The 21,978-nt window shown below is 37.0% G+C and overlaps 1 protein-coding gene and 1 non-coding gene across 2 annotated transcripts in view; one reads left to right on the top strand and one right to left on the bottom strand.

Annotated features, from left to right (window-relative positions):
* EML5 (EMAP like 5) overlaps positions 1 to 21,978 on the top strand; it is a 186,527-nt gene that overhangs the window by 66,649 nt on the left and 97,900 nt on the right. The window contains exons 16-17 of the mRNA XM_036736732.1: positions 3,568 to 3,673; positions 11,776 to 11,869. Of these exons, the coding sequence (XP_036592627.1) occupies positions 3,568 to 3,673; positions 11,776 to 11,869 (200 nt within the window). The remainder of the gene's footprint in view (positions 1 to 3,567; positions 3,674 to 11,775; positions 11,870 to 21,978) is intronic.
* On the bottom strand, positions 1,767 to 1,869 carry LOC118830373. Its single transcript, XR_005009020.1, has one exon. It is a non-coding gene; the product is annotated as a U6 spliceosomal RNA (small nuclear RNA).

Here is a 21,978-nt window from a genome sequence, read left to right as displayed (position 1 = left end):
ATACTTTAAAACTTAGCATTATTTCTGAATTTTTTTTGGACAATAGCCTGAAAAAAATTTTTTTCCTGATAGTAGATATAATTTTGTATGACAGAAAGTGAATATGCTCACCTAAAGGAGAAACATGTTCATATGTATAAACATGAATGTTTGTTCTGTCTTGCACTGTAATTAAGAGGTTTTGTTTTCCTGATATTCTACATTTATTACATAAATGTATAAAAGCAGGAAAAATAATTATGTGCACTTCTCAGTCTATTGGGATCAAAATGATAACTATGATTAAGAATTATGAAAAATTAAACACTAATTCCAGTTTATTATATATTTTAATAAAAATTTTATTGATGCCCTTTTTTAAAAGACAGTTTCCCCCAGTATACCTTCATTAAACCCTAGTAACAAATACAACATCCCACACCTATAGTCTTCTATCTCCTACCAAGAATAGGGAATTGTATATGTCTTCTCCATTTGCATTTCATCTGAGTTCAGCAGCATTTTGCTATCTTTTTAAAAATATCATTGTTATTAGATATGTATTGAGTTCTTGGTTCTGCGTTCTTCATTTTGTATCAGTTCGTAAGTTTCTCCATTTTTTCCTGCATTCTTCCTATTTGTTGTTTCTTTCTACCATTTAGCACAGTGCCTGGCACATTGTAGTTTTTTTACAACTCAGTAATATTCCATTACATATATAGCAATGCCAGGCCAGGTATAGCTTCCCCTCAGGGTTCCGGGAGTACCCCTGAAGGATTGGGTGGGTGTGTCTCTTCTCTAATGCTGTTGATTTAAGCTTCCATTCCATTGTGTTCGGCCAGCCCCATTGTGTACTGCTAGTGACTTAATACCCCAGTTCCATTTAGCCAGTTAATATCAGTTAGTTTCTGCAAAGCAATAGTTAGCTCGAGGATACATTTTTCCCCTGTACTGCGTCTGTCCCTGCACACACTCAGACTTAATACAATTTCTATGTAGTACCATCCAAATACGGCTTTGATGTTGGCTCTTATACCTATTCCTCAGGGCATTGATACTGGGCTGGCTGCCTTGCAAATCTGGCATGGACTTGGCTCTCAGACTTCAGGATATCAGGTGGTTTGCCCTTCTGATCTTTAGATACCAACAAGATTGTAACCTCCAAATTAATCTCCTTCACCTAAAATGAAAAAACAAATACTGAAGATACAGTTCACATGGTGTCTTCAAATGGAGAGGGATTGAGACCTCTCTTCTTCAGCTTTGTCTTTATTCTCTCACTGGCATGCCAACAGTAGGAAGAAGTCAGTTGCAGCCCACTCTTCTCTGCCTTGGATCTGTGACTTAGAACTGAGTAGTACACAGCAGAGCTTCCAGATGGCACCAGTTCCTGTACCCTGCACTTTTTAAGGGTTCCCCTGAGATCTCTTTCTGCTTCAGTGCTTCTGCCCTGGTGCCCTATCTCTTTTCAGTCCCTGAATACTGGAGCATTCACTGGCATGTGCATGCCTAGCCAGTCTTTGTTCCCACTGTCTAAAGACCTCTCTATTTCCCTAAGCCACTCTGGGCTAGAAAAGTTATTCACTGTGACTTTTTTTTCTGATCAGAACTCAGGCTGGTGCATTTTCCAGATCTTTATGGAGGAGTCATAGTGGAAAACTAGACTGTTTTGCTACATTCCTCCATCTTGACTGTACCCCATTCTCTAAATTACTTTCCGGAATGATTGCGCCTATTTACAATTCCACCAGCAGTGCATTATTGTGACTATCTTTCTTCCAGTACTGAAAAATGTGCAATGTTTCATGACTTTGTAGATCTTTCTTGTTCACGGAGCCTACTAACATTCTCTCTATAGTTCTAATTTTAGTATGTGTGATACTGAAGCAAATATGAGCTTATCATTCCTCTTTAGGAATCCATGGCCTGGAGGCTGTTATTCCTGTGTTTTAATCACTGGCCAGGAAATGCTACTTTTCTTTACCTGTGTTCAGCAGCAGTGATTAAAAACAGCACTTGTATACCTAAGGACTTCAGTTCCTTGCCCAGTTCTTCATAATATTTAGCACTACTCTTTAGATTCCTGGCAGCATAATTTCTGTCTGTGTGAATTCTTAGAAGTCATCCCATTTCTTTGGCAAGAGCTTTTTTTTTAATCTCTTCATTAGCTCTAAATATTGAGTAGTCCTTCCTTTCCTTCTCATTGTCCATTTATTCTCCACCTATATTTAACATAGTGTTCTGTCTCTTCATATCTTTTTCTTCTTTGCTTTTACATTGAAGCCAATATTATATTTTGTTTTTCTTTTTTTTTAAATGAATATTTCATTCTCTCCAATAACCAGGAGAGTAGAGATGAATTCTTTGAGTTCATTTACCTTTTCTTCTAGGAGGGAGACTACCCACACATAAGTCACTTAACAGTAGCAAAAACATAAATATTCTATATTCTGTGTTCATAATTGCAAAAGTCTCCTTGTTCTTCGTACTTGCTGGAAGTGAGATCTTCAGTCTTTCCTCATTCTTATTAGAAGGTCTCTCAAGGAGGTGTTTCTTTGTTTCTTTCTTGAAGCTCTTCAGTTCTCTCAAGGAAAAACTGTATTCTTTCTTATAAATGGAGAATAGAGGTGCATTGCCCTACTCCTTTCACTTTTCCTCTGGAATGAAAACTAATATCTATTGTGGACATAGATAATTATTACTTGATACTGACCGAAACACAAGCATTGTACCTTTTCCACAGATCACTCACTACAAAATTCCTTGAACCCTCCATGTTTGCTGCTGGAATGTTCTCTTTAGTCATTTTGTCATATCTGTTGCTCCCTGTGGTAACTGACATTGCAGATGTTTTAGGCAATTTTTTTTCCTCCTCCATTTTCAATATAAAGTTTTCTTGATTAGATCCAGAAGTCTTTAGGAAAAATGTTTCACTAATTTTCATTATACATACTCCAGCCTTGTTAAAGAGGTCATTTGTTACAGTATCTTAAGCTCTAATATAGCAATCTAAATTTTATTATCTTATGCTATATATTTACTTCCCTAAATAAATTATTTTAAATAGTCTTTAAGTCGTTTAAAATCTGTTTCTTCAAAGGCTTTGCTAAAATTTTACCTTCTCATTAAAACTTTATCTCTCTAGTCATAATTCTGCCTATTTTTATTGTCATTACTCATCATTTAATCCATAAAGTATATTGACCTTTAGTAATTATCTCTTTCCCCTGTTTGTACTTACGGTACCTTGTATTGTTTAATTTTCATATATGCATCTTCAATCTTCCTGACTCTTAGATTGATGGCAGCTATACATCCATATCACCTGAGCCGAGTAGTGCCTTTTGTATAATAGGTTCTCAAGAAATGCTTTTTGTTGATGATTGTGATGAAGACATATAGGATAGTCTCAAGAGAAATATATGAAAAAAACTGATTTCCTGATTCTCATTTCTAATGTATTCATAGCTTAATGGATAGTCATGAACAAATTCTGTGAAATTTAATGTTTTGAGAATTATTTTGAGAAAATCTTCAAATCAAAGAGTCAATTAAATACCTGTAGTTTTTTGATCTTTTTTATTTTAGGTGGGTAGAGATCCCTCAATACACATATGGGATACAGAGACCACTAAACCATTGTCAATATTAAAGGGCTATCATCAATATGGTGTTTGTGCTGTTGACTTCTCAGGTAAGACTCTTTTATGCTTTAATGAAAATTATTTGGAAAATTGACACTCTGAAAATTTATAAGGATACAAGTCATTCCCCAATTGATAAATACTCAAAGGATATGAACAGGCAGTTTTCAAATGAAGAAATCAAAGCTATCTGTAGTCATACAAAAAAATGCTTAATCACTATTGATTAGAGGAATGCAAACTAAAATAACTCTGAGGTATGACCTCACACATATCAGATTGGCTAATACGACAGAAAAAGAAAATAATAAATGTTGAGGGGAATGTGGGAAAATTGGCATACTAATGCATTGTTGGTGGGGTTGTGAATTGATCCAGCCTTTCTGGAGAGCAGTTTGGAACTATACCCAAAGGGCAACCAAACTGTGCATACCCTTTGGTCCAGCATTACCACTACTAGGTCTCTATCCCAAAGAGATCATAAAAAAGGGAAGGGACCTACATGTACAAAAATATTTATAGCAGCTCTTTTTGTGGTAGCCAAGAATTGGAAATTGAAGGGATGGCCATCAATTAGGGAATGGCTGAACAAGTTGTAATGTGTGAATGTAATGGAATACTATTGTGCTATAAGAAATGATGAGTGGGCAGATCTCAGAAAAACCTGGAAATACTTACATGTACTGATGCTGAGTGAAGTGAGCAGAACCAGGAGAACATTACAGGAACAGCAACATTGTCTGATAATCAGCTATGATTGACTTAGCTTTTCTCAGCAATATAATGATCCATGACAGTTCCAAAGGACTAATGACAGGAAATGCTCTCCACATCCAGAGAAAGAATTATGGATTCTGAATGCAGATGGAAGCGTAGTATTTTCACTTTTTGTGGCTTTTCCCTTTTGTTCTGTTTCTTCTTTCACAGCATAACTAATGTGGAAATATATTTACATGATTGTACATGTATAATCTATATCAGATTGTTTGCCGTCTTAGGAAGGGTATATGGGAGGAAGGGAGCTAGAAAAAATTTGCAACTCAAAATCTTATAAAAATGCATGTTGGAAACTATCTTTACATGTAATTGGAAAAAATAAAATTACTATTTACAAAAAAAAAAAAAAGAAAATTGACCATCTGTTTTCTTTTTGGGGGAGTAGATTTCAAGGTGTTTGGAGAAGGCTACAGATTTAATCTTGTGGACTAAAATTCTATGGAGGAATCAAACCTAGGAGAAGATGGGAAGCTTCAAGAATGAAATTTGAGGACACAAGGAGAAATAATTATGATTCAAACAAAAATTGTTTAAAGAGACAGATTTAGATATATAGAGAGCTCATCATCTAGCAGATCTTTAAAAAATAGGTATAGAATGGCAGCAAAGGGAAGTAACAGGTTGAATATAAAAATGTGGCAGTGGTGGGATTCAAATGAATTAACAACTGGTTCTCCATGGAACCAAGCTGAAGTGCTGCCCCCGCTGCTGATGCAGCGGACACAGCTCCCTCCTCCCCCACAGCCGGTTCAAGGAACTAAACCTAAAATTAGGGACCAGTTCTACTGAACCAGTGAGAAGCGGCTGAATCCCACCACTGGGTGTGATCCTATAAAATTTTGTGTCAGGCAGGAGTGCTTAAATTTAGAAAGAGCTTAGACTGGTTAGGAAAGCTAAGGATGACAAAGGAATTTTAAAAAAATTCTTAGTGGGTAAAAGAAAACCAGTTAAGAACTAGGTCTAATCTTTGGAGTATACAAGACATTGATAACCCAGAGTAGAAGGAAAGAATAAGTTTTCAACTTTTATTTTTATTTTCACTGCCAAGGAGAATTCATAGGCCTGGAAAGGAAACAACAAAATTAGGTAATAGGAAGTTGATTTCCAATATAAGTAAGGAGATAGTAAGAGAGTGACCAAGTCCAAGTTTACTATGTAGTAAAGATATAATGTAACTATATCTTTTAAACATTAATTACACTGAAAGAACTGACATATAAGATGGCTGAGTCACTGTCAGTGATTTTTGAAAGATTGTGGATAATGGGTGCTGCCAGCGGCTGTGGTGCCAAAATGGCCGTAGATGGCTGAATGCCGCGGAGAGTGAAAAGAAAACACGGGCCAGGTGAGAGAGTAAAGAACAGCTCCGTTTATTAAGCTGAGGGACAGGGCTTATACACGTTTTTAGGCAAGCAGAATCAACAAGTTCACATGTGAAAACATTTGCATTGCATGACTTCCTTGTGCTTTGTTCCCTTTTTACCGTAAACAATATTGTGTTAGCCCACAGGTGGTATTTAGCATATGTGTGCTGTGGGGGTTTTGGAGAGAGCACGTGTGTACCGAGGAGGCTTGAAGAGCCTTCATCCTGAGCGGCACATGTATGCTGAGGGGAGGGGCTATGGAGAGCCCACATGCCGAGTTATCAGCCCAAGGGCAAGAACAGGCCTCTGGCCTGTATCCTATCCCAGAATGGACTTTCTCAGAGCTGGCCCTCTACAATGGGAGAGGTATTATGGGATAAGAGAAGGGTAAATATCCCTTTTTACAAAAAAAGAAAGAAATTGGAGTTTATAGACTGTACAGCAGTGAGTTTTATTTCCGTTCCTATTATAATCCTATGTTATTATTAAAGGAGTGATTAGTGTATATCTAAAAAGGGAAATGATCATCAAAGAGAACCATCATAACTTCATTTCCTTTATTGATAAAATTAGTAAACTGATAGATCAGGGAAGTGCTTTTAATAAAATTTACCTAGATTTTAGCTAAACATATGACAAAATATGATGTACTATTCTTACTGGAAAGATGGAGAGGAGTGGCCTAAGTGATAGAACAGTTAGGAAGTTTGGAACTAAATGGATGGCCAGACTCAGAAAGTAATCATTAATTATTTAATGTTAACTTGGAAGACTGTCTAGTAGACTACTGCAAGGTTCTGTGCTTTGATCAAGTGCTGTTGAACAACAAACAACAATAGCTGACATTTATATAGTACTTTAAGATTTGCAAAGTGCTTTCCTTTTATTAGGAGCAGTTACGTGATACAGTAGAAAAAGTGCGACGAGAATCAGGAAGAGCCACCTTCATGAGTTCAAATCCAGCCTTAGGTGCTTACTAACCATGTGACCGTGGGCAAGTCACTTAGCTCTCTTTGCCTTGGCTCCTCATCTGTAATTAGCTAAAGAAGGAGATGGCAAAGCACTCCAGTATCTTTGCCAAGAAACCCCCATGGGGTCCTAAAAGGTCAGATATAACTGAAAGGACCGAACAGTAACGACAGCTTTATTATCTTACTTGATCCTGGCAGCCCTGTGCAGTAGGTGCTTCTTATTCCTATTTTACAGATTAGGGTACTGAGCCTCATGGAGGTTAAGCGACTTGCTAGCGGACACGTAGCCAGTAAATATCTGAGATGTTATTTGAACCTAGAACTTCCTGACTCCAAGTCAAACACTTTGTCCAGTAGACCATGTTGTCTGAGGCATAAGCGACATGCTAATCAAATTTGCACGTAACACAAACCTAGGAGGATAGCCATCGCCATCATATTCAGTAACAATCCTGGGATTCAGGAAGATGACGATAATCTAAAACTTTGGATTACTTTTAATGGGAATGTGTGTATGTGTATGCGCACACACGTGCGTCATCCTACATTTGAGTTGTTAAATCATATATACAAATACAAGACATAAGAGAGGTGGGTAGACTGTCAATTATCTAAAAATGATCTGGACTGATTTGAGCACATTGATCAGCTAGAGAACACACAGAAGAGGAGCTGCCAAGGTGTGTGACATGAGAGTCGTCAGTTCAAAAGAATGCAGATGTTTACTCTAGAGCATCTGAGACTAAGGTGGAAACATAGTAGCTGTCTTCAACTATTTGAAAAGCTATCATGTGGAAGGAAATTTATGTTTGTTTTGTTTGGCCTCTGAAGGCAGAAATAAATAGGAACTTCTGTCACAGTTAGCTTGATTGTGAAGGGCTTTGTGTTCATATCATAGACCGATCAGGGGAAGGACCTGAGAAGATCTTTAGCCTAGAGAAGATGTAAGAGATCCATGACAACTATACATGAAAGAGATAGCTGATCTGTCTGGCTCCGAGGACCAGAGCTTGCAGCATTGGGTTGAGGTGCAACAGAGTAACAGGTAGTGAGTTCCCCTTCACTGGAGATGTTAAAGTGAGCTCTAGACGACCATTTTATGGGTATTGTTATAGAGGGGATTCTTGTTCAGGTATGAATTTGACTAAATGGCTCCTGAGTCCCTTCCAACCTGAAATTCTGTAATTTAACTAAATGGAATTTTTACTTCCATTACACACAATTTGAACTTTTTTTGATTAGGAGTATAAGAAGCTGTCTGTGTTCTGTTAACCTTGTATGTGAAGATCAAATGAGAGGACTTCCTATCTCATCTTCTCATGTAAAAAAATCAGCTTTTAGTTGTGTAGAAATCAATTCTTATCATGGTTAATTCAGTAGATAATGAAGTTTCTCCTTTAAAATTAAATTCATGGGCAGCTAGGTGGCACAGTGAATAGGGCACCAGACCTGGATTCAGGAGGACCTGAGTTCAAATGTGGCCTCAGGCACTTGACACATGTACTAGCTGTGTGACCTTGGGCAAGTCGCTTAACCCCATTTGCCCTGCCCAAAAACAAAACAGAAATTAAATTCATGTTTTTATAAAGAGTTCAATTTATACCTTGCTTTACCGCCAAAGAGACTTTCTTTTGGATTAGAAAAGACAGACCAAGAATGGCCAAGAGGGAGTTAATAACCAATATAAATTAGGAAATATTAAGAGGGCACCTTGTTGCCTTTTATTCATTAAGGTTACCTGACCTAGATATGTGATTGCTGATCCTCTGTTGGTAATCTTTGAAACATTATGGAGAAGGGAAAAGCCCTGTAGAAGTGAAGTAGGGCATATATCTTGATTTCAAAAAAGGGAGGAGGAAATTGTTGGCAAACTTTGGGCCACTAAGCTTTATTTCTATTCCCATCATAATTCTAGAATATATTCTTTTAAAAATAGATTGTGTTCTTGTAGAGGAAATTGTTTACAGACTTTAGGCCAGTAAGCTTGATTTCTATTCCCATCATAATTCTGGAATATATTATTTTAAGAATAGATTGTGTTCATGTAGAAAAGGAAGCAGTGATAACAAATATGGTCATGCCATACTAGCCTTACCTCCTTTTTGAAGGTACTAACCTCAGATTTAAAGGATATGTTATAGATTAGTTTATTTAGATTTTAGCACAGCATTTGATGATATATCTCATGTTATTTTTATTGAAATATGGAGATGTGGACTAGATGATAGCACAATTAGACTATTTGATAATTGCTATACTCCAAGAGTAGTCATTAATGATTCAGTGTAAATTGGTATCAGGTCTCCAGTAGAGTCTCTCATAGTTCTGTAGTTGTCTTATTGAATTTTTTTTAGCATTTTATCATTGCCTTGGATAAAGGAATGGAGGCATTCTTATCGTATTTGCAAATAAAAAAAGCTGTGTAGGATAGGTAACAATGCAATGGATGATAAAGTTACAATGCAAAACAAAAAAATTTGAAAGGCTAATATATTTGACTGAATCTAATAAGATGAAATTTACTTTTTTACTTTTTTTTTTCTTTTTGCAAGGGGGAAGGCAGGGCAATTGGGGTTAAGTGACTTGCCCAAGGTCACACAGCTAGTAAGTGTGTCAAGTGTCTGAGGCCAAATTTGAACTCAGGTCCTCCTGACTCCAGGGCCGGTGCTCTACTCACTGTGCCATTTAGCTGCCCTGGATAAGATGAAATTTAATAGGGATGAATATTAGGTCTTATAAATGTAATGTCCAAAAAATTAAGTAATAGTTGAGGAAGGTGAGTTTAGAGAATAATCTGCCTAAAAAAGACCTGGGGATTTTAGTGGACTACAAGTTCAAAGTAAATTATCCTTGTGACATGGAAGCCAAAAATAAACCAAAAACACTCTAGCATGACATTGTCTTGAGAGGTCTAGATAGCTACTAGGAATAAAGAGCTGATAATTCATTCTGCTGTACTCTGCATTAGTCAGACTGACTGCATCTGGAGTATTTGTGCAGTTCTGCCTGCCACCCCTTAGGAAAAATATTGATAAGCTGAAGAACATTCAGAGGAGCTGGGCAACTACAGTGGTGAAGGCCTTTGAATTCATGCATATGAGAAGCATTTAGAAGAAATGAGTTTATTTACTCTAATGAAGAAGTCTTGTGGACAGAATAATTGCCTTAGATATTTGAAAGGATGTCAAATGGAGGAGGGATTAGACTTTTTCTGTTTCAGTGAAAAGGCAGAAACAGGCAACAGATGAAAGTTATACAGAGACAGATTTAATTTGACACCAGGGAAAGCCTTCCTAACAATTAAAACTGTCCAAAAGTGGATGGCCTACTTCTGGAGGTCTTCACATAGAGAATAGATATCCAGATGTTGGGCATTCTCTAATGAATATAAACTGGACTACGTGGCCATTGAAGTTCCTTTCAATTCTGATGTCCTGTGATTCTCTGACAAAAATTTTAGAACTGTTGAAGACTACATATTTTACAGTAAAACCGTGAATCCCGTCAAAATGGGGGAAAGGAAAGATAGTAAATAGAAAGTGTTATAGAAAGAAAGTCTAAATTTCTGTTGATCTTCACTTAGTAACAATGTGTTACCTATATTTAAAGACTTGGCCACAAGCTATTAAATGAATAAAATATGTTTAAAAACCATGAAGTTAAATACATTAATATTACTAGTGGTATCATTAGAGACCAGACATATTGTTCGTGGAATTGGAAGAAGAGCAGAATTTTGGGCCATCTGAGTACTTTCTGTCATAGCTATTATATATATTTAGATGATGGCATTGGATGATTTTTCAAGTAACTTGGCTGTCACTTGAAACTTGACAGTGACAGCTAAAATTACGGATTTTGAATTGAAAGCAGTCAAACCATGTGCATGAACTGTCTTTTCCTTGGTTAACTATACAAAATTGCTGAAAATACTTAAGACAGTTGATATGAGGGGAAGGAGTAGTATTCCTTTTGACAGCTTTAATTCTTTTCCCCTAGAGAATGGATATTGTCCTGAAATATACATATTTCACCCTTTCCTTTCACTCTTCTTTGTTCACTTCTTTCTTCCTCTTTGCTTTTCTGTTTTTTTCTTTTTCCTTTCCTTCACTTCTGAGACCTCATATCCCAGAGTGATGGATTATTAGGGTATAACGATAATGCCACTAGCAGCTGTTGTAGAGGTGTAAGACCAATGACACCAGCATGCAGGAGGGCTGCTAGCATAGGTTCTTTGATCTGCTTTTCTAAGGAAAGCAACTTTAAGGGGTTTACAATCTCACTTTAATTAAATATACATATGTCATTCACTTAGTTCAGGGGAAAAAGTCAGCACCCTTAACTTAAGAGAAAACAAACAAATCACAAGCAGAAATTATATAAACAGAACAAATAACACAAATCAGCAGACAGGGCTTCTGTCTTTCCATAGCAATACATACATAGTTACCAGAGAAAAGGACCAACGTTTGGGTTTTCAAAGGGGAGGAGGGCTCCTTAATGGCTACCCAGAGTCTAGTCTGGCAAAATCACAGGAATGCTCCCCAAAGCAAAATGCTAACCTCTGAGTACATATATGTGCTTCTTCAAGGGCATCATAACCATGTGACTCAAACTCATGTGACTTAGGCTTTCTTGTGACTTAAGCAGGTCATCAAAGACTCTTGATTCAATCAAAGACTCAATCAAAGGCACTTGATTGATTGCCTTAGTGCTGAGAAGCACTCCAAAAGAAAAAATGAAAAGGCCCACTTTGCTTGCCGTTACATAGGGTTGCTGAAGTCTACCTTAAAGAGTATAATCAGATTTAATTAACTTTTGTGTGGTAATGTTCAGCTTTCCTACCAATCCTGTCTTAAGCCCTGGTTCCTGCTGCAGTTTATATATACTCGATAATTCATTAAAAGTCTATAATAAATATTATAAATTCAGTTCTCTATTGATATTGGAAGTTTTACTAAGTATATTTATTTACTGAATGTTAAATGATGAACATATATCTTTTTTCTCTGCTTGTTTTTTTTGTTGTTTTTTTTTTAGCGGATGGCAAACGTTTGGCTTCAGTTGGAATAGATGATAGTCATACTATTGTGTTATGGGACTGGAAGAAAGGGGAGAAACTCTCAGTTACAAGGTAGAGAAAAGACTCTAAAATCGTCATCAACATCAATAAAAGAATTAAATGTCTTTGGACTCGAAAATGTATTTAACTAGAGCTTTTTTAAAGATCAAAATAGAATGTTGCTACCACAAGTACAGCATATTAGTATACATTTCAAAATCTTTTTGCATGTTTGTTCCATTTTATCTCTCAGCTTTCAACTCTTCCCATCTTCAAATGTTTGTAACTCAGTTGGTTACTGCCTGCACCAGTGCAGATTGCAACCCCTCTGCTCGTTTCAGCAAACTTATAATGAGCATTTATATCTAAGCCATTGAGCTAGGCAGATGATTATGTAAAAACAAAAAGGAAACCATCATTGACCTAAAGAATATGTATTTTCCTGGGGAAGGAGGGAGGGGGGATACAGCCTTCACACAAGTAAAGTAATCTACAGAGAAAGAAATATAACAGGCCTCAGGGAAGGTGGATATGAACTGAGCTTTGAAGATAAGGATTCAGAGCAATAGATTTGAGAAGGGAGCACATCCTGGGAGTAGGGGGATGGCTTGTGAAGGCACACATAACTGAGACAGATAAAACTTCAGGGGTTGGGAATAACTGCTACTCAGGTTTAACTGGAATATAAAATGTGTGAAGGGAATAATGTAAACTATAATGTTAAATAAAGTTAGAAAGGTAGGCTTGCAGGATGGTACATTTAGAGCTGGAAGAGATCTTTGAAGCTGTCTAGTCCAGCACTTCCATTTTATAATTGAGGAGACTGAGTCCCAGAGAGGTTAAATAACTTTCCCAAGGTCACATGGGTAGTAGGTAGAACTGGTACTTGAACCCAGGCCCTCATTCATTATACTTCCCAATCAGTATATAACACTGCCCTCCCATCGTGAAGTCAGACCGTGGAGGTCTTTAACTGCTCTGTGGAGTAGTTTTTAATTTTATTTAGAGGCAATAGGGAGCCACTAAATCTTTTTTTAGTGAACTCCAAGAATCTTAGAGTAGGAAGGAATGTCAGAGACCATCCAGTTAAACCCACACTTAATTGAATAAGAATCCCTTTTCTACTACTCACCCAACTTGTCAATCAGCCTTTGTTTGGAGAAATCTCCTGTGAGGAGGAACACAGTCCCCTGGGGCAACCAATTCCACTTTTGAGTAGCAATTGTTAGGAAGCCCAAATGTTTCTCTTTACAACTTCTACCTATTGTTCTGTGTTCTGCTTCTCTGGGGTCTGAGAGAACAACTACTTTTTAACACACTGGGGCATAATCTTCTACACCCCTTAGTCTGAGAAGAGAAGGTTTGCTTCACAGTTTAGCTGTATTCCTATAAAGCATCAGTTCTACCAAGTTTCAGATCCAAAGCTCTGCTGGATTTTTGTCCCACAGCCCTGGCTTCTTAAGGCTTCTCTGCTGGGCTGCCAGCAATATCTGGCCTGAACTCCTGGCTCCAAGGTCCCCATGGCTTCAGCTCAAGAGTCTTGGGATTCCATTCACTGCACTTGGAACTGAAAAGAACAAACCAAACAGATCAAAACTCTAATCCTGTTTCTCTAGACCACAACGCCAAAAGGGAGGGTACTCAAACTGTGGGTGAATGAGACTTTCGTTTTTGAACACTCTTAGAGAAAGAGGTTGCCTCTCATTTCAGTAGCCATCCATGAAGCAGGGGACTACAGAATATCTTTTCCCAGAATCAGGTCTCTAATATCCCTTACAGGGATACCTTCATCTTGGGTGATTTGGGCATTCACCAAAGCAATGTTGCATAAGAATGAGAAACACTAATAAGAATGAGAACACTAATAGGACTTTAAAAATTCTTTTCTCGCAACAAGGAAATAAGTATTACAGGTATTTTTTATCTGCATTTTAAAGATAATAAAACTGAAGCTTTGAAGGTGAATTGACTTTCCCAGGGTCACACAGCATTCCCCTTGGCTAGTCCTCCTTACTGTTCATATTACTTCTCACCTACTATGTACATCTTCTCTGTACTTAGTTATTTGCATGTTGTTCACCCCAAGAGAATATGAGCTCCATCAGGGCATATTTTTTTATCTTTCTTTGTATTCCTACCATTTAGCTCAGTGTCTAGAACATAGCAAACACTTTAATAGTGTTAGAAACATACTTAGTCTAGGAATAAACAATACTCATTGGAAGGCCAGGAAGGTTTTAATTATCTCTTACATTTATTCCTTCTGAATAAATGGGTACATCCCCTGAACAGAGTACAGGAGAGTACAAGGACTCAGACACACACTAGTCCTTTTATTGACTCCCAATTCGAATATCCAACGAGACTCTTCATTGGTCAGCTGCAACCCCCTGACTGCCTACATCATGCCCTCCTCAAATGGCTCGTTAAGCATGCATATAACCCTCTAACCTTTCACCCAAAGCCACCTAGATCACAGTTCTGATTTAGAATCAGTCACCTGACTTACATTCTGCTGAAAGGGGGTGGGGAGATACTTTTAACTCTGTGGAAACAAAACTGCTTCCACTATTTCTCACAATTTCCCCCTCTTTTCTTTTATTCAAATTTCTGTTTCCTCATCTTTAATACTCCCTTACTCTCTTTCTCACGCATTTTTATCCTTAGCCATCACCCCTTTAAGTAAATAATGGGAAGGGTTGATCAACTCATTGACAAATCAAAGGGGGCAGTCCCCTTTATAAATACAGATACAGAGACCCATTGTGTCAGAAAACAATAATGCGCTTGTCCCTTTAAGATTCAAAAGTCTCTTCTCATACAGATGTCTGGCAGGGAACGTCATCAATGAAGTCCTCTGGTCCTTGGTATTAGTTCCAGTTATCTCCAGCACAGCATTCCGGCATCTCCTTCTTGTCGTCTTGCAGGAACCAGCTTTCTGTCCATTCTCCTACAAAAGTGACCTTAGCACAATTTTAAGTTACCATTTCTAATCCTTATACTCTGATCATTTTTACAAATTCAAAATTAGAACCTTGGCCAATTGTCATGTTTAAAAAATTCACCTCAGAACCCAGTTTCTTATACTTTACATTAATCCATTATTAATTTCCTCACCAGGAGGATGAGATTTCACTAAGGAATTAACAACAGCTCCAGTACATACATAAATACATTAAATAATCAATTTTCAACACAGTACATATAAAATCATAAACTTTTAGTCATGCCATGTTTCTTTTAAGGCATTTACAAAATAAATCACAAGCCATTCTTCTTTTAACAGCAAAACTTTAGACAAGCATGATATTAACCAAATAACAAAATAACATTCTCACAAGCCCCTGACCTAATTGTCTCCATACTATTACAGAGAATTAAAGAACCCTAACTTATACAGGAACATATATATATGACTAGTTAAACTTGATATGTTGCTGGCATATATACATATGCCAGCAACATATCAAGTTTAACTAGCCAGTTGTTGTTTGGGCCAAAATCCCAAGCCAAATGGTCAATATTATAGTAACCTAAGATGTTCCATAATCAGTTATTCAAAAATTTGTTATCATACCTACAAAACCTTCTGATAATAGAAATTTGCCCCTAAGAGATTAGGGACATAACTTATATATAGTAAGGGAACAACATTTCCCCAACTTCATGTCAATTCCAAGCAGAAGTTATGTTAAACTGCAAACTGCATTGAACCAGGCTTAAAGTCTGCCAGGTTTCAGTTAAAGAATCAAGTCAATAGAGTCCCACCTCAGCACATGCAGAAGTTGCCCTCTCAACCTTCCCATGAAATCATACCTGCAGTTTATACTTGCCCTTCACAGGGCTGCTGGCATCATGGATCAGTAGCTCAGACAGCCTTCCTTGATAATCATGCCTGGAGTCAGATTCAGAAAAACAGTCAGTTAACAGCCCCATTAGGTCATTGAATAGCAAGTTCCAATAATCAGTTTAAGATATAACTATAATTTCACATTGCTTAAGGAGCATCTTCAAAGTGAGCCTTAAGTAGCCTGCATATACTTCCACCCTTGTTCATAAAATCTTCCCATTAAGATCATAAGTTATTGCTCTGACAGATTTGTGTCAGTTTCCCAAGCTTCTAATGAAATACACCCCAAGAATTGAACCATATAAATATGATAGGTTCAAACACTAACTTATCTTATGTTTTAGACCATGGAATGAATTTAAATCAGAACAGCCACATTTAACATTTTCATCAGTGCAAAAGTATTCTACAATTTATCTCTCCCTGTGAAACTTACACTGAAATTCTTTTCCCCAAAACTGCAAATGTCTCTCATTTGGTTCCAGTAATTAATTACACCATTTGTATTAATACCCAATTACTCTTACATCACTTTGAAACATTTCGGAACCCTATTCCACATACATAGAAAGTAACTTTAAATCCCAGCCTTAGTCTATGAGATAATTGTTCAACATTATATTTGTATCTTTATTTCACAAATTTCTTTTTTCCTTTGTCTAATTATTCCCATTAATATTTAGAAAGAATATTATCTTTCACATGACTGTACAAGAGTACCAATTTACCCAATCATTTGATTGAAAACAGCAAGATTTCACATATTTGCATTAATCAAAATTTCCATTTTTCCCCAAAGAATTTCCTGTCTTTCCCCACCCCATCTGTACACAGTAATCAATTAACATTAAAATGGTGACCATAAATAACTTAGCTAACAATCTTCCTAAATGGCAGTTATAAAACATATGCCCTTCAAAGAGTAGGTGTTCCCAAGGGGTGCCAATTGATAGGCCTATGTAATAGGAGGGGAGCTATATTAAAATGAGGTCTGGGGTAGACCTAGGTCACTGGATCCTGATCAAAGAGGCATCAATTTCCACCTCACTCAACAATGGGGGGAATTAACATTTGCCCAGACCTGTCTGGGTATCTCTGTGAGGCACATTTAGCTTGTGCATCTGGTCCTAACCACAAACTCATAAAATTCAAGACTTTACACAGGGTTGATAAGAATTTATAACTAGATGATTCCAAAAATCCTTGTTTTAGTTAGCTTAGTTAGCTTTAGTACAACCCTTAATCTAACAACATCTAAATTATAAGAGAATTGCTTTTCATAAATTCCCAAAGTATTATAACAACTAAATTGCTAGATATCACAAAATGCCAAATAGTCACAAAACCCTTCTGAACATGATTGACAAAAATTACAAGAGGAGATCTCACAAAGTCTTAGTTAACAATCTCACAAATGCTATTAGTGATAGCAGAACAATTTTAATTGAAACTTCCTTTTAAATAAAGACCAAAACTTGGAAGTTTATAATTTACAATTCTTAACATTTATTTGTTTATAATATTTGTTTATAACCAAATATAATAATTTCAAATTATCACATTTTTATCACACCCATTTAAAAGATCAGTTCATATATAACAAAATTCAGATACCATTTCTACCTCACAATGCTCTCTCAAATTTTACAACCTAAGAGAACTCTAAAAATACAATTTAGAAATAAGATGATATAAATTACATTTACAGATTATCACATGTAAAAATTACTGATCCTGTTACTTTTGGTATTTTAAAAACCACCATCAAAGTTATCAGGTATCCAGTTGTTGCCAAATAACAATATGTGAACATTTTAATTACATCCTGGTACTTACATATTCCCTTAAATACATTTTATTTAGATGTATGTTTCCAGCACTGAACAGCTCTTCTTCTGAGACAATCACTGCCTCTGGCTTAGGTATTAGGAATATTTACCTGGCCATGAGTGAATTTTTAAAAAGAGAGTTTTTATTTCATGTTACTTGCTTTTATAATTCATCCAGATTTGAAGTTCCTGCCCTGACCCTCACTGTTCAGCTTTCACTAAGCCTCACCTTAGGCATTCCAATTCCTTACTGCTGTTCTTCAGAGGTTTTACAAATAGATTTGAATTAGATTAGATAAAGCAAAAAGCTTTGGACTCTTTAAAGCCATCCAGTCTTCTAAAGAAAAATGGGGAGAGAGTGGCTCTTAAGAGCACATGGGTTTGTAGCTCTCCCACCCCTCTCATATTCATACACTTATTTTTATACCAAGCTAAAATATGTTTAGTTTCTCCTCCATTTGTCAGCCTTAGATAGCATGGGAAGAGGATCCCTTTCAGTTGCTAAAGAGAATTGACAAAGGTGAGTTGAAGAGGAGCACAGGATTATCAATAGTAAAGATATCATCCCTAGGTGAATTACATTTGGGCCTGGAGCTCTTTTGAGAACAAAGGAGGCTGCCTTTTAGATATGCTGATTTTCAGGCTGTGAGCTTCCTCAACTACTTCTGAAGGTAGTTTTATTTCCCACCCCCTAGCCACTAGTATATGACTTCAAATCATAATTTTATATAATTTCTATGGAAACAAAATTCAGTCATGCTTTACACAGGCAAAGCTTCTTTTATAATTATACAAATCAATATCTTTACTATAGTCAATACCTAGATTCAATAAAGCATCTCATCACTAACTAATCAGCCTTAATTTCCAGTCAGGCTACAAATTTTTTAGTTTCAAGCTCTGATTAACATATTCAGTCTTCTAAAATACGGTGGGGGAGGGGGTGGCAAAGAACACATGGACCATAGAGCCACGTGGACTAGCTGCTGTTCCACCCCCACCCAAATGCCCTATCTTTGTATTTTATCCTCTGAATTCTCGGTCCAATTTCAGTCACTTTCTTTCCTAATCTTGACCCAAACTACCTCAAACATTTCAAATAAATAAAAGAAAAAAATATTATACTTACCAATTCCAAGTTTTTCTGTGCCTTAAAAACTAGAAGTTAAATATCTAACAATTTAATCACATTCTAAACAGACCACTGAACCCTTGAAGTGATCATCCCATTAACATAATACAGAAGACCCCCCCCCCATTTTTGCAGTTTTAAACACTTTGCTTGATGTCAGATACATTGATTTAATACAAACATAAAATACAGATTTTTAACCTTTAAGATCTAATTAAACCTTAATTCAGAGCCCTCAGCTTTTCTTCTCCTTATCAGCCCTCACTTCCCCTGGGCTGCTTTGGCTCTGATTCCTTATCAGTTCTAAAAGTTGCTGGCTTTTCATAATTTAATTTTTAGTCTAGTATTCCAGCTTGGCCAGTGTTGGAACCAAAAAGAATCTTAATCTCCCACTGAAAGCCTAAAAATGAGAGTTCTTTCCCAATGTTCTCTTTCCCTAATTTTAGACCTTAGAAATTTCTCACCCCAAACCATGAAACTTTTCTCAGACACACAGACAAGACATTAGACAAGACATTGACAAGACAGTGAACGTAGAAAAAAACAATTTGGAAACCAATTTAGAATTCTAATTCAGACCAGTCAAAAGAAAACTCAGAGTTGTAATTTACTCTGACTTTTTTAGCCAGTTTCAAAAGGATGTCCTTCCTGGAGATGCCTTCAAGATCTCTTCCTCTGCCCCAGCACCTGTAACAAGCTAGAATATTTCAAATCCTCCTTCCTAGGTCCCACACCCTAATGTTCACTTGCGGTTCCAAGTGAGACCTAATATAAACCTCAAAATTCATCAGAGAAATAATCCTTTTAATGGTCCTTAGGGGAACCTTCCTTCTCTTTTTTTTCTCTTCCTAGGAGAATCCACCCTTTTCTAGGAGAATCCACTCCCTCTGGCACCTTACTTTATTCCCCATTCTACCCTCCTAAAGGGCTATCTGGGAGAATACCTGTGTCAGGAGAATCCATTCCTTTTTCCTTTTCAGGGGAATATTAATTAATCTTGTCCTGAGATTTTTAACAGTCTGCAAGCGAAAGTGTGGAAGCACGAGAACCATTTAAAATTAATGGGATGTCTCTTTCTCCTCAGCTAGCACTTTTTGCTCGAGAAGTTTTCAAATCCTAGATAAGCCCCCAGTTGTTATAAACATACTTAGTCTGGGAATAAACAATACTCATTGGAAGGCCAGGAAGGTTATAGTCATATATTACATTTATTCCTTCTAAATAAATGCTTACAGCACCTGAACAGAGTACAGGAGAGTACAAGGACTCAGACATACACCAGTCCTTTTATTGACTCCCAATTTGAATCTCCCACCTGACTCTTCATTGATCAGATGCAACCCCCTGACTGCCTACATCATATCCTCCTCAAATGACTCATTAAGCATATGTACAAGCCTCTAACCTTTCACCTGAAGCCACCTAAATCACAGCTCTGATTAGAATCAGTCACCTGACTTACATTCTGCTAAAACTGTGGAGGGGAGAAACACTTTCAACTCTGTGGAAACAAAACTGCTTCCACCATTTCTTACAACAGTAATTATCTAAAGAAGTATTTAACCAAGGTCTTCTGACTTCAGCCTAGCACTCTTTCTATTATGTCACGCAATAATTATTGTTGTCCTTTTGGTTACTTTTTTAATTAAAAGTACCATCTGTGATCTTCTCCATTAATGTGTAATCTTTCTACTTGGAACTCTTTTGAAAAATGAATGACCTGGTATGTTTGCCAAACCTGTCACTCATTTTTGAAAGGTTGTGGAGAAAGTACTACAGGAAAAGAGAAGGCCAAGATCTTTTGAAAATTTACATATCTTATTTAGGAGACTCAGCATGACCTTGAACTTGGTGCAATCAGCACTATGTCATTCACAAACAGGAGCTTCTGGAAGACCTCCTCCTCCTCCTCATCATCATCCATGGAATATTTCTTCCATAATCGTGGCAAATACCAAATTCCTTTGGCAAGCATATGCCTTCCTATTTCATCCTTTGTTTGATATTAATAATCAGCTGTTATCTTACCCTGGAACTTCCTTCAGTGATCCCAGCCTTTTTGACCTGGAACATCCTTCAGCCATGCCAGGCTCTTTCTCCAATTAATAAATTCTGCCTAGGACCTTCCTTCCTCCCAGAGAGTACACCTAGAAACTCTGTGAGAGTACTTACCCTCCAGAAACCCTGAAAACCTGTGAAAACTTGAGTTCAGAGAGGCTGCTACAGAAGGATATGTTTGCTTCTTAGAATTTTGTAACTGTGATTGCTTTCCTTAATAAATTTATACATAGCTGTGTCTTAAGAGAACAAGCCAATACCACTGCCCCTGCATTGCCCAGGCATTTTAGAATTGGCCACTATCCTGTATGTGTATATAGTTTAGTTGGTTCTTGATTTCACCCCTGAGACCAAACAACAAGGTGTCACCCTCTTTCCCCAACTGTAACTTCATAAATTAATGCCTGTCTAGGCCTGTTTAGGCCCCTCATCACCTGAAATAATAGATAAGATTCTACTCATCTTCCTTGTTGGCTAACCTCAAGTAAATGAAAAAATATTCCAGTCCCATATTCTCTTTTCCTTTAGTTACTTTGTTCAGAGATCCTGAAATGTAGATTTGAAAATGGAAGTAACAGATAAAATCACCAAAGCTTAATGTTGATGAGGTTGTAGAGATACAGATTTATGTACTTATTCATTGCTGGTGGAATTGCAAATGGTGGGGAATCATTTGGAGAGCAATTTGGCAGAGGTCAGTCAAAGTCCTAAAGATAACTATGCCCACTGATCCAATAAATAGTATGCAATATAAACTGTTGTTATTGTCCAAGAAATACTTTACCAAACTCTATCTGTGAGACAAAGATGGGCCTTCTACCTAAACAAAAGGGAGGGGTAAAGCAGAGGGGGAAAAATCTTAGACCAAAATTAGAGATGCTCAAATATTCCAATATATCTCTGATCTCAAAAAATCTGAATATTCCATCTAGTGAATCAATATGTAACCAATTCTGTGGGACTCTTTTCCTCCCCTAAATTCATCAAATGTGGATCTACCTAACATGCTGGTATCCTTCTTTACTTTTCCTTGATATTTTAAGGATACCCTTGGAGCTCATGAACTGTCTAGCAGGTAGCCCTTCACTATCTAAGAGAAATACAGTGATTAGAAAAAGTGTACCATATTCTGACTACTCTTAAACCAAAGTCAGACAAAGAAGCTGACGAGGCAGCTCAGGACAAATGTTAAAGAAGTGTGGAGCTGGAGCGGTCAGAGAAGAATGGCAGTATTCAAAGACGACTCTTCTTTCCAGCATCCCCTCTTGCTTTTGTTGGTATCACCATCTTCCCATTTATGTAGGCCCAAAAG

Source organism: Trichosurus vulpecula, chromosome 8 (assembly GCF_011100635.1).
Source record: "Trichosurus vulpecula isolate mTriVul1 chromosome 8, mTriVul1.pri, whole genome shotgun sequence".
NCBI lineage: Eukaryota > Metazoa > Chordata > Mammalia > Diprotodontia > Phalangeridae > Trichosurus > Trichosurus vulpecula.
This window is presented reverse-complemented; position numbering and strand designations above follow the sequence as displayed.